We start from the raw sequence: 17,389 nt of genomic DNA, 5'->3' as shown, positions 1-17,389 counted from the left end.
AATGCTTATAAAGGTCTCCTGAATTTAACAGATAGTTATTGTATCAATAGAAAAGGTAAGTTCTACATTCCACTTGTGGTGAACAAACATTCTTCCCCCTGCCCAAGTGGTTTCATATTGCTGGGACTTTACCTATGCACAATTTAAGATCGATATCCTGGCTGGAATCTAGCAGTTTCCTCAAAAATCAGTTCTTTCAGCTTTTCCTTCGGCAAGTCATCCAACTCCATATCAAACTTGAAGGGTGCTTCAGCTACAGGCTTAATAACAGAAAGAAACATTACTTTTTCATAATATTAACGTGCTGTTGAATTTCACATAGTCTTTGTGCGGGCGGAAAGTGTGAAAATGCGCTACACAAATAGATCTAATACTGTGCGGTCTTCAAGAAAGAACTCGATCTACTAGTCCTCTGTTGGCTTTATATATTAGTGTACAAAATTTTAAATCAAACCACAGATCTAACCACAAGGTAAAATACTGGTCAATCACTTGTAACTTAGCATCTACCTAAAGAAAAATTATCTGGAACATCTGTATTTCTCAGAACAAACATACCTTTCCCTTAAGAAAAGAAACTAGCTTATTTCCTCCTCCCTACTTTTTCACCAAAAGTAACCTAAAATGTCATCAGAATTGTGCACTAAACTACAGTGAGTTCAGACTGAGGGGTTGTAAATGCATAATCTGCATATGGCAAACTCGGTTATTCTCCTTTATCTCAGACATTAAGAAAGAAGACCATAGCGAGCTGAGAAGTTTCATTTTCAGAGGAGTACATCCTAGTATCTATTTACTGCACTGTGCCTCCACAATGTTGTGTTACAACAAGCACAACATTTAGGTAAACTCCGTTAGAGCACTAGAAACACCGTCCTCAAACTAATGCGGAAGGAAACCTGTTGCATCGCTTAATCAACATTTACATTTTAGCAGTGTCTTTACCTCATCACTTGGATCATAATACTGCTCCAGATACGGATGGGCTAAAGCTTGCTCCACTTCAATCCGCTTGTGAGGATTAAAGGTCAACATTTTATCCAACAAATCAAGTGCTAAGAGGAAAAAAAAGTGAGCAAGAGTTTAATACACACTTGAAAGTACAGAAGTGTTATAACCACTGACAGTACACAGAAAATAGGTGCTACCCTAAGGCTGGCGCTAATTTCAGTTTCCCTCTGGAATTCCCCAGCTGCAGCAGCAGCGAGAGCAGCAGCAGGCGGCTTCCTGGAACTCAGGCAGAGCATCTCCACCGGCCCATCTCACCGGCACCCCCTGCTTACAGCTTCCTTTGGCACAATCTGCTCTAACAGAGGCACAGACCCTGCCAAAGGCTCTTCGGCATCAGAATGAGTATGGAGGGAAGAAATGTGTAAAATCCTGGGGTACAATCTGCTTTTAACTACAGCAGAAACTGAACAGATCACGCTTCTTCACTCAAATAGATACTTTGGATTTTTGTGCCAAAAATCCAAACCAAGTTAGAGCTTTTTTGAAATGAGTAAGTAATTGAGAATATGTTCTCATTCGGAGAAGAAAACTCGGCTGTTTACTGGTGAAAATGTCATCCAAAAGTCATTGGGAGTTGTAGATCATTAGTGAGCTATTCTAGCATAACTAACAGCCCAGAAGACACTCTCCAGCTAAAATGCAAAAATATTCATATTCGTGAGATTGAGGCAAAATCTGTTGAAGACAACTTGTAAAGGATCCATAGAGAACTTGAAGATCCAGTAAGAAAATGAGGTCTGATGAAATCCTGGACAAGCGTTACCTGCCAAAGTTACTGCAACTGTTCAACTATTATGATTGTAAAATACTTTTCTCTTCCAAGAAATCAGAAAGATTATGGTAGCAAGAAGCCTAAAGATATCTGCAGCATCCCAAATTCCATTCCATTTCTTCTCCTCACCACACCATTTGTGACCCAGAACTCAGAGGCTTCTTACTGCAGCAAAGCAGCTGTAGCTTTGCATCAGGACGAGACTCACAGCAAGCGCTGCAGAAGACACAGCCCTTACCACTGCACTCGGTGGCAGCTTCAAAGAAGCTGCAAACCTGCGCAGCAATTAACATGACATGTTTTGATGCGGTTTTCTCAACACGGCAAACTCACGTGCCCACTCCACGCTAAAGCACGTCATGCACAAATCTTTTGAGTGAAATGGCTGACAAAGAGCCCTTTGAAACGCTGCTGTCAAAGCTGCTGTGAAGATGGAGATGGAAAGGTGTTGCAGATGTCACGCGAACGGCACGCTCCGCTGGCTGCTGAGCCTGTCGGCATGGCTGCCATTGCAGCTGTCAGAAGCCCCCGGTAACAAAACCTCACACTGATGAGCACTGTTACAAAGCAGAACAAATCACTGCTGTTTCGCTCAGTGATAAGGATGATCAGCTCTGCACTGTTCCACCTGCAGAAATCAGCTTTTACCTGGTAGTTCAGTACCTGATCATATTCAATAGTTAAAAAAAAAGTGACTTAGGACTTGTGTCAGAGCAGGTAAAAGAGCACTGTACTGAGAATACAACCACCCTAAAACTGATCAAGTAGAATTTAAAAGGCAAGTTAATAGCTGTACAGCAAAACAAAATCACGTTTACCCTTTACTAAAGCCTTAAGAAAGGCAACAATTATTACATTCCTTGCTTTTATGACTTTTGCTCCACTTATCATATATAGATTTTTTTAACCCATTAAATTTTAACCTTTCATACTGCCTCAGGACCCACCCTGTGATTGATATTAGCTGTTTGATCCAGAACTGACACACACTCTGCACAAACCATACGGAGTTCAGCAACAAGCAGCTCTCTCATATCTGATTTTAGAAGCAAAGTTCAAGCTTTGCGTGATGCTTGTGTTCAGTGCTGGAGTAACCTACCAGGCTTCCAAAGGCAGTAACGAGTTCGGATTTACATTTTACACGTAAGTTAAAGATCAAACACCACAACACACAACCTTGAGAGTTACTAGAAGTTGCTTACAAAGATAAGCTCGTGTGAGGACGTTATGCTGGTTTCTGATTATCTATAAGATTTATACTCCCGTTTTAAAGGACCTGAATATTTGCAATGTAGATAAATTCTTAGGGTGGTTTTAAAAATCCCATCCCATTACTTTCTGATAGAATGTAACAGAGAATAAAATACCTTTGGGGTCAGCATTTGGAAACAGCCTGTTCCATGGTACCTTATTTTTGTGTGGTAAGGAAAGCAAGTAGTTTCTGGCCTTTAAATTTATTATACAATTCAAATCTTCTTGGGAAGGGGATCCAAGTATACCTGAAAAAAACCAAAATACAAACAGTACTGCACTTTTCTGTGAAAAGCATAATAAAATTGTTATATCACAGTTGCTAAAACTCTATTACTGGGAAGAAGATTTCAGGCTAAATGTTTTAAGAGTACAAAATATCCCATTTTTAAAAAAACCCCACATTTACTAAAGAGGTTTAAATTACTTTTTCTTGTTAATTACTTTCTCTGGTGAATAAACAAATGCATTTGAGTTTTCTTACAATCAGTAAGCTGTTCAAAAGACTCAATTAATTGGTGTTACCCACAGAGAGTTTTTTAAAAAAAATTTGACCTGCACCTAATATTTTATTTAAGCTGCTTCTATTTATTTTAAAAACATTTCTGCTCATGTAGTAAATGAATTGGTAAGTGTCCTCTAGCTGCTCCTCAAATCACTGCTTTGTTGTACAAGTCACTGCAGAAATAACGACAAGGAAGAGATGAAAAACCCCCAGAGGCACACGTTATACACCGACCAACAGAAGAAAGAGGGGAGTGACCAAGACCCGTCCAGCTGGCAGAAAAGAAGGGAGAGACACGGCTGATGGAGAAATCCTGCTTTGGCACAACGCTTACCAAGGATATGGTTAAGTTGGTCAAGGTAGTGTTTTCCTGGAAAGATCGGTCTGTTGGAGAGCATCTCTGCCAGAATGCAGCCCACTGACCAGATGTCAATAGACTTGGTGTAACCCTGCAAGAAAAGCGAAAATACATTTTTGTCAAAGAATTTTTTGGCATAGCAACATTTTACTTTAGTATTTGGATGAGTCATGCTTGTTCATGCTCTTTGGTTTTTCTGTACAGAAACAATAATTAAGAATTGTATATCAAAACACTACTTTGAAGGAGTAGCAAGAACGGAAGTATGCAAGATGTGCTTTTCCAAAAGGATTCTCTGTAGTTTAGCTAGACATATTTCCAAATGCAAATTTTTGAGATTCCCTCATGTTATAGCAAATTTCAACTAACAGATTTTCAAAATGAGTTTTTCTTCTTAATTCCATAGCTCTAAACAGCATGTTAAACATGTTAAAAGAGGTCTCCTTTGTCCTCGTCAGTCCGGAAGTCTTCAGAAAACAGGTGAAAGAGCAGAGCAGGCTGTTGGTTTGTAAAGCATAACAGGTAAACAAGTAGTAAATATGACATGAGAAGGCCAACACTGTAGCTGGGACATAAGAACAGACCAAGTGGCCGTATTTCCACGTGTACAGATAACCTCTGTCATCCATACGAAAAGGCTCAGAAACACACTAGTGACACCAGAGGCTGAGGTCACCTCGGGAACCCCTGGCCCCGAAAGCTCCCCTGCCTTACTCTCCCGCAGGCTGCTGCCCGCTACACCCTGCCCGTTCCCAGGGAGCTTCCCACAAATGCCACCAACTCTGCGGAATCCACTGCCGCCTCGGCGCCGGCTGCCTGGGACGTGATCGCTTGACCATTTGCTTTCAAGGCACCGTAGTTCTAAAAGGAATCAGGTTGTAGGCAGGGAAACTCTTAAGCTGACCACGTTGTAAGAAACATACAGAGTATTTTCTTGTAAAAGCTGCTGACAAATGGGTATGGATATCCAGAAATAAGGTTAAGTTGTCCTGTGTTTATGATGTCAGTGTGAATTTAAAATACAAGAACCTGTAAAAAAACCTCCTTGGCTGGTCAGATGACTATTTTCTAAAAGCACCTTCGACATGCTATTGCCACAATAAATCAAACCGAGCAACCAGTGAAGCAGTGATCCGACAGAAACAACAAAGGCTCTGAGGAATAGAAAACACAGCCATGGATGTCACATCAGTATTTTGCCAACAAGCTTATGGTTGTTGAAACTAATGCAAAACTTATGAAGGATACCCATTGCTTCCACCACACAGGGACTGGACACACCTTAAAACAGCCACAGAAAAACATAAGAATAATTCCAAGTATAAAAAAATACAGAGGGATGATTTCATTGACTATGGGAATGCAATTAAGATTAATGGGAATGCAATTAAGACACACAACAAAGATCACATGCCTTCAGAATCCGATTCACCCCCATTCCACATTCTAAATTCATGTCAAGATTACATTAAGACTTCATTTGCAAGCCTTGACGAAGGCAGCAGTAGCACGCTGTCACTACTGGCTTTTCCGTCCTGCTCTGGGAAAGAGCACTTGATGGAAAGAAGTCTCTTGGCTGGCGAGGAACTGGACAGGTGGGAACTCATGCACGTGATTACTCAGTTGTAGTATCCAGTAATCGTGTCTGGAACCATAAATTTATCGCATGCCCATGACTGTACCGCAGATCCGTCACCAGATTGTCAAGACTATGCGTGTGTTCTGGTCCTGAACACACAGCAAGGCAGAGGGAAGCAAGACTGGTAACGACAAGTGTAAAACCGGCAACAGTGCGCTTTGGCTCTTACCTTAGAATTCAGCATGATTTCAGGAGCCCTGTACCAACGTGTGGCCACGTACTCTGTCAAGAATCCTGTGTGATCATGATCTGGATCTGCAACACGAGCCAGTCCAAAATCACAAATCTGGTTTTAAAGAAATATTAAAAGAAGTGTGTTAGACACATAGATTCCAGTACTACAACATTCTTGATTTACCTTTCCCCAAACCATGAGGTAACAGCCACAAATACAACGATGGGAACCTGTATTTTTAGAAACAAATTATTGCACAAAGAAAAACATTTTGGATAAAGTACCAAGAGTATTCAATTAGGCCATGCAGAGGTCAGGGCAAATAAATGGTTTAGAGAAAAAACCGATGTTCTTGGTGCGCAATTTTTGTTCTAATCTGAGTTTATTTAAAACATTCTGTCAGATGGGTGGCGAGATATATGGCTCCGACCTATTATTAGAGATTTACCAGAAAAGAGATTAAAATTTCCAGAAAACAAAATTACCAACCGACACATCTGTAGCAAAGTTCAACAGCCTTTTTTACAAAAGCCACCACCATAACTGCATCTTTGCATGAGAAACATCCTACCAAATCACGAGATAATGGTAGACTGGAGAGAGTAACGGCTGCTGAAGGAAGCATGAGCTTAAAAAGAGACCCAAGAAAATGGTTTTTCAACCTTGTATCAGGAAAATAGTTCTATCTAACCATGAAAAGAAAAAAACGAAAACATGGAAAACAAACTCCTGATTTAGACTAGTGTGTTCAGCAAAAAGTATTTTTATCTATATTGTGGTAATGGGGCTCCACAGCTTTTGGAGCTAGAGTCCTCTCTCCAGAGAACTCAAAAAAATGGAAAGACAGTGTTCTAGAGTACAGCAGCTGTCCCTTTCTCACCTTCCAAAAGGTAAATGGCAAGCGTGTGCAGCGGCAGACATATTCATATGCTTCTGCTGCCACCAACCAATGTAAGTTTATGATAATGATTAATTTCCACACAAAGCGTCTTTGTGTGAAAGAACACGTCCTCTCAGAAAAACAGGGCATCAAATGTAGCAGTGGCAAACAACGAGGAGGTTCCTCTGATGCATACGTTTCATAATCGTTACACTTTGATAGTTAATTGTGTACACTGATTCTACTGAAAATGTGAAGTAATCCTGCCAAAAAACGCAGAAACCTCACTGTACCCTGGCAACCTACTGCTTTATTCTCCTGGAGGGACGGCCTGTGAAACAATGAATAGAACAGGTAAGGAAGAAGTGATTCAGCTGACTCAGAGCTACATCTGAAAGGCAAGATTCAGCAGCTGACTGTTAAACAGAGAATGAAGAAAAGGCAAAGATGGAATTCACAAGTCAGGCTGTATGGGATGACTCCTTTGACTTTAGCTACATATTATAAAAAACCCAAAACTTTTAGAAAACGAACCAAAAAGAATCGTTTTTAAGTCTGTCAAAGTTTTCCCCGGCTATGGAAAGAGAGCAGCTGCCCTGTGTACAATCAGCAGCTTACATCAGCAGAATCGGTACAAACAGTCACAAGAGTCTCCCAGAAAGACAAAAGTGAAGAAAACTGTAGAAGACAACATTGCTGACTTCAGAAAATAATTATGCAGGCAGACAAAACTTGTAATCTCTTCCTCCTAACCTCAGAGAAAATGTAGATAGGACTACGAGCAAGGAGACCTGTGCAGAATTAGTGTCCCACAAAAGCAAAGTGCTGTTGTTTCTTAGTATTAAGACAAAAGAAGAAAGACACTCTCCAGTCCAGAGTGAGGAGAAAGAACCCAATTACAGAAGGTGTCTGTGAATCTCTCAACTCAAGTAGAAAAATGCACGTGAGATGGACAGGAAGATTAATGACAGAGGGCTCATTGAAATGACAACAAGCCCCTGCTGACTAGAGCAGAAACAGGTTCAGCTGAAAGCAGACACACCGTTAGCGAGAAAGGCACCGAGGCTGAAGCTGCGAGAAGAGGCTTTGGCTGCTGGAGGTGTTTGGCCCAGGAGCACTGGCTCCGGGGAGAGTAACAGCGAGGCTGGGGAGGGCGGCAGCACGGCCTCAGGCCCTGGGGGCCAGGGGTGAAGCGGAGCCTGGCTGTACCCGGGGGCAGGGCAGCTCTTGCCCTGTGGCACTGAACACGTCTCACCAAGCAGCTGCCCCATTACGGGGGAGAAAAAGAAAACTGCGCAAGTCCACTAGGCCTGTTCAGATAACGGGGAGTCAAAGCACCAGAAGATGGACTTCTCAATCAGAAGTAAAACAAAAGAGCAATGTAACGACAGGCAAAATTTCCTTGGCATTTGGACTAATTCACAGCAGAGAATTAAAAACTGCATAATGAAAGACCCGGGTATGCCAGTCAGTGCCTCGGAGAGACAGGACAGATCCTACCAAGAGAGAAGGAACAACCTCCCCACTAAATAACTACACAAAATGCCAGCATCCCGTTTATGTATTTAGCTTCCACCTTTTGAAAACAATGTTCCTGTCATCAGATTCAGGCATGCTTCTCTTTTCTTTTTATTTTTAATAAAGAGATGGCTTAGAATTGGATGAGGCTATCAAAGAGACAGAAAGATTTATGAAGATCATGTACATAATGACCAGTTATTAGCAAATGGAGTAACACTCAGCAGTGCTACTAACGGACTGAAATCTCTGGAGTTGTATCACTGACTAGTCTCTGTGTGTGTACCTCTTTGTACCAAGGTTAGTTAACAATAAGACAGTAGCTGAAAGTGACCTAATTGGTAAAATTCTGAGACAACTTGCTGTCTTCTCAGTAAAACCCTCTCTTTTTGGCTTTCTTTCAAGCCTATTGAGGTATCTAACAACTCTTGAGTGTTTAATACTCGGATGTATTCACTATGTAGATAGAAAAACACAACTTATAAATAATATTGCTATAACGTGTTAATGTTTTAACCAAGTCCAAGGAGTAGATTCTCAGTGACAGTAAAGTGGTGCGTTGAAACCAGTGTAACATACTTGCTGAGAATCTGTTGAAAATAACTTTGACCTCATTTTCTGAGATATTAATGCCACTGGCCTAGGAAAACTATATGGTCATGAGAGTTTTTATGTAACTTGAATTATTTACAGAACTGCAAAACAAGTCAGGTTGTTGGATGTAGATAATCATGAAAGCATGTAAAAACACTTCTAAAAATGTTAGATACTATTTTCGAGTATATTCCAGCCTGTAGCGTGTCAGGATAAATTTGTCTCATTCACGGGAAAGATGCCAGGCTGCAGAAGAGAAGGCAGGTATCTTTGCTACCCAGGACTCTCTCTGGAGAGAGGTTCCAAGCTGGTGGTTTTCATGGACTCGCAAACCTGATCCTTCACTGAAAGTATTGAAGAGACGTAGTTAAGCCAAATACTGTCCTTTCACAGACTTTCATTCACTATGTGGTAAGTCGTATTTAAGGCCTCATGTAAGTGCGCAGCACAGCCTCAGGAAATATAAACGGCTTTAGGGTCGCACTTCTGCCCTGAGCCGCTATAGGCTTCACACACCAGTTGTATCAACAGAGACTCATACATTTCTCTCCTGGAAATGGAACCCATGATCCAGAGGTCAAGATCATGTTGAAGAGAGAAGGAGGAAGGAGCTCTTGGTACAACCTGTTGGACTCTGAGCTCCAGAAGAGCTCAACAGCTCTCTCTCGTAACGCCATTAAAGGAGCTAACAGCATTACCTCTGAAGATGAACAAACTTTCTACTTTTCTTCTCCCCAAAGTGTGATTTTAAGTTGTTAATTTTCTCAGCATGCTGTGTTTTGAGTTTATGTACAATTATCAACTTTGTAAGCACACACATGTCCACCGCTGACACACAGGCTTGCAGAACAGCGCCAAAAGAAACAAGTGAGCACAAGCTCAGCGTTCATCAGACAAAGCCTAACATGTACTAGTTTCCACTCCAACGGTGTTGTTTGAACTTCAGATGTGGTATTAATACAACGCCGGAGCTCCCTTTAGGTTATGAAAAAGCAGGTGCTGTCAGACAGACTGCCGTATTCTGCGCTAGGAAGCACATATTGCAGTGGCAAGCGGCTTTTAAAATCCTACGAAGAAACTGTAACGGTACTCACCAAGGTCATATTGTATTATTTGCCATCTTTTTCACTGCTATCTTACTTGTGTTAAAATATTGCCTTTTATTATTTTACTGCCTTCAACCGCACATAGCTACACACAAAATGTTCTTTCCTGCTTTGACTGCCCAGTCATCACAGATTTTACTCCATTTCTTTAATGAAGGGGTTAATGCCTGGAAGGGATCTGATGTAATAACAGCTGCTGAAACCCCACAGCCGAGTCAGAGGTGACCAGGGAGCAGTACCCTGAGTTAGGAAAAGCTGACAAGCAGCAGAGGGAATGTGAAGCAAACTGATCATGTAAGCCAGCATTTAGAAAGGACCAGCACATCCACAGCAAGGCCTTTTCCTGGAATTGTGACAAACCTGGGTGGCCAGCAACTGGTTTATGTTTTGAAGAGGCTATTTTTGTTTTGTCTTTTTTTTTTCTTCTGAATTGGAATGCTCCATAATCTTGCTACATCAGTGAGGAGCAAATTCACAAGGTAAAGTGTAAAAGGGAACATCAATACTTCTGTACCACTAGTCTCTCTCATCTTCCATGGGCTCACCACCATGGGACTCTCTGCCAGAGGTAGCATTCAAAACCTTCTCCATCTACTAACTTGCTTGGTGGTTTAAGTCACATTACGTGTAACACCTAAATTGCTCTACGGTACCAAATTCCATAGCTTAACAACGCTGCGAGTTAACTGCTATGTCCTTTCCCTCTGAGCACGTCAACTGCTCTCTCTAACGCGGTTGGTCTTCTTCATAGGTCAAGACAGCAAACCACTGCTCTCTATTCACATCCCCCCAACAGTTCTACCACATTCTGCTGTTCTTTCTTTTCCTCAGGCAGTATCTTCCAGCAGAGGAGACCTGGGCTAAATAGTTCTTCCTGACATGGAGAGAAGTACTTTGAAGTCCTGGTCCCCTCATCTTAAAAGAACAGAAGAAGGGAGAAGTGTCGTAACTATGACCACACAGAACCGAAGACTCACAACGAAAAGAAAGTTACAGAACGCCACGTTTTCTGTTTCATTCTCGATTTATATTCTAATTCTTCGCACTTCGCTTGCTTGACTGAATGCCACTAAGCACTGAGCTGACATTTTCCAAGAATCGTAACAGCTCTAAGATCGTCCCTCTGTAGCATTAACTACATTAGGAACACTCTCTCTCCAAGCGATTGCTGTGCATTTAATCAGCACTGAATTTCACAGGCCATTTTAGTCCTTTTCCAACAATGAACAATGAACAGTTTAAACAGAGAAACCAAGACTTGAAATATACACAGTACTGAGTTTGCTTTCTGCTTCAGACTGGCATTTTCACCTGGCTTTCACCTTTACTGGCGCTGAGCACAGCATTCAGCGCTGGGGCCCCAACACAGGAAGAACATGGACCTGCTGGAGCCCACAACAACGGTCAGGGGCTGGAGCACCTCTCCTGGGAGAACAGGCTGAGAGTTGGGGCTGCTCAGCCTGGAGAAGAGAAGGCTCCAGGGAGACCTTACAGCGACCTTCCAGGGCTTCAAGGGGGCAGCAGGAAAGAAGGGGAAGGATTGCTTACACGGGAGTGTAGGGACAGGACAAGGGGTAAGGGCTTTAAGCTGGAAGAAAGCAGATTTAGATCAGATGCAAGGAAGAAATTAACTTTCTGTGAGGGATGGCGAGACACGGGCACAGGTTGCCCAGAGCAGCGGTGGAAGCCCCGTCCCCAGAAGTGCTCAAGGCCAGGTCAGACAGGGCTTTGAGCCACAGGTCTGGCAGGAGCTGGGCCTGCCCATGGCGGGGGCGTGGAACAAGATGCTCTTTAAGGCCCTTTCCAACCCAAACCATTCAACAACTGTGATTCAAAGAGGCTGTCTCCAGGTAAGCCTCCAGATGGAAACAGTGATGAACCCATTAAAATAGCTTTAACAGTGAGTTTTTAGTCACTCAAATATTAACAATTATTTTATCAAAAATGTTTTGGCAATCTTTCCAGCACAAAGATCACATTAATCCCCAGTAACAAAACCACGCTCATGGTTTTAACAAATAGTTTATGAAGACCATGGGAACAAAATTTCTAAGAAACATCAACTAACCTTGAGATCACAAGTGGTGTTAAGCAGCAAATTCGAAGGTTTGAGGTCACGATGAAGCACATTGGCTGAATGGATATATTTTAACCCTCTCAGAATCTGGTAAAGGAAATAACAAATGTGGTCGTTGCTGAGGTGTTGGGTCTTTAGGAGCTTGTAAAGATCTGTCTCCATAAGATCTTGCACAATGTATCTGTAAGGCATCAGATGTAAGGCAGCCAAAGAAACGTGGTGTCATCTTAAATACAAACATATAATAACCAATGAAACTCGTATAATAATTTTTCTTATTTGCTCGTTTCATGACAGTTACGAAACTATGCAGTTGCTTCTTGAAAACCAAGTTTTGAATCAAAACAATCCTGTTACATTTTGCAGTCCTTTACAGAATTGAGGCACCAGCAGGTGGTCCTCTCAAATAAACAACATAAATCCTTTTTTTTTTTTTAATATTAGATGTTTATTGGAATCTTCATATGATTAGATTCCTATCCTGCTTGCCAAGAAATAAAAACTGATTTTTATTTTATTGAGTAATAAGCTTCTGAGATACTTTCTTCCACAAAGGCACAAGATCTGATTAGTTCTGATAAGTTTTCTCTGTAACCTCTCCACTTCAAAAACTCAGCTGTGCTCCTACTGTATATTTATTATGCTACATTGAACACAACAGTCCTTCGCTTACCAAAATTAAAGCCTAATATTGTAAGTCAGATGATACTTTTTTCCCCAAGATTGGAATGAACGCAAAGAAAAGGGATTTTTCTGTTTTGGCAAGAAGGAGGCAAGTAAAATTTTCTCCTCTCTTAATTCAGTTTGGCTGCAAAACCCTTGGGCCGTACCTCCACGATCACCTCTCACTGAAACAGTATTTTGGGCAAACACACTACTATTGCCATTGCAGCTGGGCATTCCCACCCTCTTGCCTGGCTATTCAGACTGGATCACACAACGAGGACATCTTCTCACAGCAGCAGGCACTTAAATTAGTCAAAATGGCCACAAAAATGCAACCTCACAACCCCACATGAGACCGATTGAACTCAGATAACGTATTGATAATTCATAAAGTGAAAACATTTGACCTAGATTCAGTTCAGTTTCTGCCTGCAAGCAATTATGCCTTTTATTTGGCAGGCATCTGCAAAAACCTGCCAAACCAAGAGGTACCAAAGCACAGGGACTCGGGGAAATTAAGCTGGTTGACTCTAAACTAGGCCTTGTATCTCAGCCAGGGTCTCCCACCTGAGACTACATCATGCATTTATATCCACAGGAAGTCAATCTACAGAAAGTCAAGCTTCCCATGAAAGAAAATTAGTGTAATAAAAAGGAGAGATTTGCGTTTGTGAATCCAGCTCGTTTACTTGCCCATCTGCAGTTTCAGACTTTGAACACACGCAGGAAGCACTGCAGAACTGGGAGTTGTGTTCTGCTTTATTTCCATTCCCCCCCTCCAAGACGTACCCATTCTAGTCTTTCAAATTTTTTTAAACATTATAGCAGAGTCTGACCATTTTATTTTCTCCTCAGAGCAATCAGTCTTAACAACAGCTCTATGAAGAGCAAGTACAGTTTCAAGACTAAGTGACTACGCTACATCATCTCTACAATGTCAAGTTCTTTGCCTTGGAAGACAGAAATTAACATCTTTTCTTTTCTTGAAAAAGAACAAATAAAACTGGTGTTCACCTACATATCAAACACTACAAACCTCCCCTTCAATGTACAATAATAGAAGCCAACTTTTTATTAGAAGTTGGTAAGAAAGGAGATGAAAAGGAAGAAATGGAGAAAAAGAAAATTATCGCAAACTACACAGAATAACTTAAAACTGTGAAAGGATACACATCTTTCATTTGTTCAATAGTCGGAGCTCTGATAATATCATTTATTCCAATAATATTCTCATGCCTGAAGCGCAGTAGGATCTTAATCTCTCTCAGAGTTCTCTGGCAGTATGTCTGATGCTCAAAGGGACTGATTTTCTTTATAGCAACTCGAACTTTGTTGACGTTATCATAGGCAGAACTAGAAGAGAATTAATAATGTTAGTTACAAAGAATGTCAAATACATTCAATTCAGAAAGCAAGAATGCAAATTCAACTGAACAGAGGGCAGAGCATTTGTTTTACATTTATTTTTATCAAATGGAGAGAAGCAACAGCAGCATGTATCTTTCAGTTTGACGGACAGACAAAATAGTTGTTCTATCACCAGCCTATTTAGTTATCTACAAGTCATTAGCTTTCTCAACAGAGCCTGTAGACTCTCAGGTACCTGAACAAAGAAAGAAATATTCATCTTCTTTATTGGCCTGTGGACAAACAAGTTTGGGTTTTAATCAAAAAATCTAAGAGAATACATTCATCTTGAGTTAACCCATTCACGTTGGGATGCAGAAAATCCTTCAGAAATCATCTTTCAGCAGAATTCCACACTCTGTGTCTAACTCCTCTAAGTAATTCCAGTTGTCACAAACTTTTTTACGCCTCCACCAAGCTATGCTGTCTGCACCTCCACAAGGAACAGACATGGAAGAACAAAAGAGATGGAGACCTTGTGAAAACACCTTTCCAAGTTCAATTTCAAAGAGAAGAGATTTCAAGAAGAGAAAGAAAGCATTAGATCACACACACGAAGTGAAAGCAGGCAGCAGAACGATGGGGTACTCTGGTCATTGTGACCCACAGTCATGAACGCACGTCCAGCACAGGCCTTTCAGAAGCTCAGAGCAGCATTCCTCACTGCAGCACTAACGCTCTCTTAGCGTTTCTGTTTAAAATGCTTACGCATTTATGAAGAACATCACAGCCTAAGCCTAATAAAAAGGCTCAGTAAAACATACGACAGTTTCTAAAATGTGGACTTGGGTTATTATTTAGTAAAAGTGCAATGAATCCTTACAAAGATTGTTTTGCTCATCTGAATGACAAAGTATCTTAAAGTAGGCGCAGGAAGGCTGGGCTTAATTTAAGAATGAATTTATGACGGCACGGGAGCAAGCTGTAAAATGAGCCGTCGGGGAAGACGACCAATGTGGCTGAGCAGAGAGCTTTTGCAAGAACATTAATAACAAAAGGAGGGTCAGCAAAAAATCTCCATTTCTTACTGGATGAGGGAGGGAACATATAACAGCGGGTAAGAAAAAGGCTGAGGTACTTAATACCTCCTTTGCCTCGGTCTTTAACAAGACTGGCTGTCCTCAGGGCAACTGGGCTCCAGAGTCGGGTAGACAGGGCTGGGGAACAGGACACTCCTCCTGCCATCCGGGCAGTGACGGGCTGTGCCAGTTAGATCCCAGCAAGTCCACGGGTCGGGATGGCACTCATCCTAGGTGCCGGCGGAAGAACTGGCTCAGCCACCCTCCCCAGCCGGGAGCTGGGGGCGTTTAGCCTGGAAGAGCCTCGGGGAGGGCCTACAACTCCCTGAAGGGAGGCTGTGGTCAGGTGGAGGTCGGGCTCTTCTCCAAGGCACTGCCCAGGGAAGTGGTGGAGTCACCGTCCCTGGAGGGGTTTCGGGAGAGGCTGGATGTGGCACTCAGTGCCTGGTCTGGCTGATGTGGTGCTGCTGGGTCATGGGCTGGACTTGATGATCTCAGAGGGCTTTTCCAGCCTCAACAATTCTCTGATTATGATAATTTCTCTATTCAAAAAAAGTATGTGGTAATTTCATTAACTAGAATTTAAATGTGTATATATGACTCTTGTTCCTTTCAAATTTCTTTTTGCTCACTACTGAATTGTTCGGAAATGAAAAAATAATTTAGCCTGCTTTTAAATGTATCTGTTACCCTGAACTCCCTCATATAAAAATATAAACATACTAGCCAAACAGGCTTTACATTCCACCAATTTACTGTAACTGCGTCCTAGACCATTATTTCAAACTCTCTTAATTGGCCTTACTCAGCTGAGATATCCAGGTATCTGATGATCAGGTAAAGCAGAATGAAATATGAAAATCCAATTAGAAAAAGGAGACCTAAAAGGAGATCAAATGTCTGGCCACATTAAGGCTGTTCTACCACTAAGCAGATTTAGGGGGCAACAAAGTGTTTTTGAGACAGTACAGGTACTATCATATGCAGAAGTGTTTAACATTTCTCACTTTCATTACTAAAAACGATGTAGAATTTGTGCCGCCAGTTCATGCATATGTAGCGCCATCCTTTTTGCATTATTCTTCTGCAGACTCACTTTGACCTGTCTGCATCTGTAACGCCAGCCTATAGCCACAGACAGACTCCACGAGGGATTTGCCTCTAGAAACACTGAACTGAAACGCTCCACAGGGAGCTTTGAAATTCCAGCGCTAGGCAAGTATTCACTACAACTGTTGCTATTGCATATGTATAGATAACACATTAGCAGTTTGTAAGTCCCAAAATAGATAATAACAAAGCGCCATAAGTGGAACTTGGCACAGCCTTCAAGAGCACTTCATCTGCAGCAATTTTCGTAGTTAATCGCTTAACCACCTGCGGGGTTTACAATATACCAGTAAGGTAAGTCACAAGCAGAAAACAAAACTAGAAATAATTCTGAAGCATGTACAACCTGTACTTGGAAAGAAAGGACAGAGTCCTATGGACCATTTTATCATTATAAACAAACCTCCCACCTCCACCTTCTTACTGACTTAAGCGTTTTTTTGTCTCCCACAATGCAGGATGTTACTTCCTTTAAAGTACTGGACAGCAGCAGCTATGCAGAGCAGAAAAAGGCAAAATGCTAATATTTACCAATTGATCCTGCTCAAATAAAAGCTCCTAATCTCTTACAATATTTAGTAAATCTCTTCAGTTATTGCTTCTCAAGCAAGGGTTGGTCACTGATGAAAAACACGCACCTTTACTTGTACAGATTCAATGCACGCGAATCCATCAACGAAACGTACCAAGATTTTCTCTCTTGTAGCCATGTCACTTACAGTTCCCTTGAAGCATTTTTCTTAGCAAAAGGTTTATGCTGTTACTTTAAAAAGGATAGATAATTTTGCTTTCAGATGGTTCGACTCTAAAACACACGATTCAGTGTGGAAAAATGCTGACAATTTGCAGTAAAGATGCAATCGGTTTCCTCTCCAGTGTACCTTCTGCATACAGTCATGTTCTGTTCGTATCGGATGATCTCACCACACCGATGTAGCTCAGTACGCATTGCTGTTACCACTGCAAAGCCTCAGCTACCGAGAGCAACACCAAAATACTACCTCGCTGAAACATTAAAAAGGACACTGGATTTATTTCTGTTGTTACACTTTCTGAAATACGAGCTCTTCTGTAACTTGATTAAATATATGGAATATTATCTCAATTCCTGTGAGCTAGAAGCTAATCACACAAGTAGTTAGGTACACCTGCTTATGCATTATATTTCAAATATCATGCATAATGCAGGTACACAGATAATGTGTATTACTAAATTAACACTGTTTCACCTTCTCAGTCACAGCCCTCAAAGCAAACAGGGCTTTGAGTAAACTGTGTGACCCTTTAAAAACCAGCGCTTT

General features: G+C 41.5%; 1 protein-coding gene across 1 annotated transcript in view; it reads right to left on the bottom strand.

Annotated features, from left to right (window-relative positions):
- The window catches only part of MAPK1 (mitogen-activated protein kinase 1), a gene marked incomplete at its 5' end in the record, with an annotated part of 18,198 nt that extends 4,288 nt beyond the window's left edge, over window positions 1-13,910 (bottom strand). Inside the window, 7 exons of the mRNA XM_009870097.1 lie at window positions 133-260; window positions 946-1,055; window positions 3,151-3,282; window positions 3,874-3,988; window positions 5,706-5,822; window positions 11,878-12,067; window positions 13,723-13,910. Of these exons, the coding sequence (XP_009868399.1) occupies window positions 144-260; window positions 946-1,055; window positions 3,151-3,282; window positions 3,874-3,988; window positions 5,706-5,822; window positions 11,878-12,067; window positions 13,723-13,910 (969 nt within the window). The remainder of the gene's footprint in view (window positions 1-132; window positions 261-945; window positions 1,056-3,150; window positions 3,283-3,873; window positions 3,989-5,705; window positions 5,823-11,877; window positions 12,068-13,722) is intronic.
- Window positions 13,911-17,389: the final 3,479 nt, after the last annotated feature.

This window comes from Apaloderma vittatum, unplaced genomic scaffold, assembly GCF_000703405.1.
Source record: "Apaloderma vittatum isolate BGI_N311 unplaced genomic scaffold, ASM70340v1 scaffold21975, whole genome shotgun sequence".
Lineage (NCBI taxonomy): Eukaryota > Metazoa > Chordata > Aves > Trogoniformes > Trogonidae > Apaloderma > Apaloderma vittatum.
This window is presented reverse-complemented; position numbering and strand designations above follow the sequence as displayed.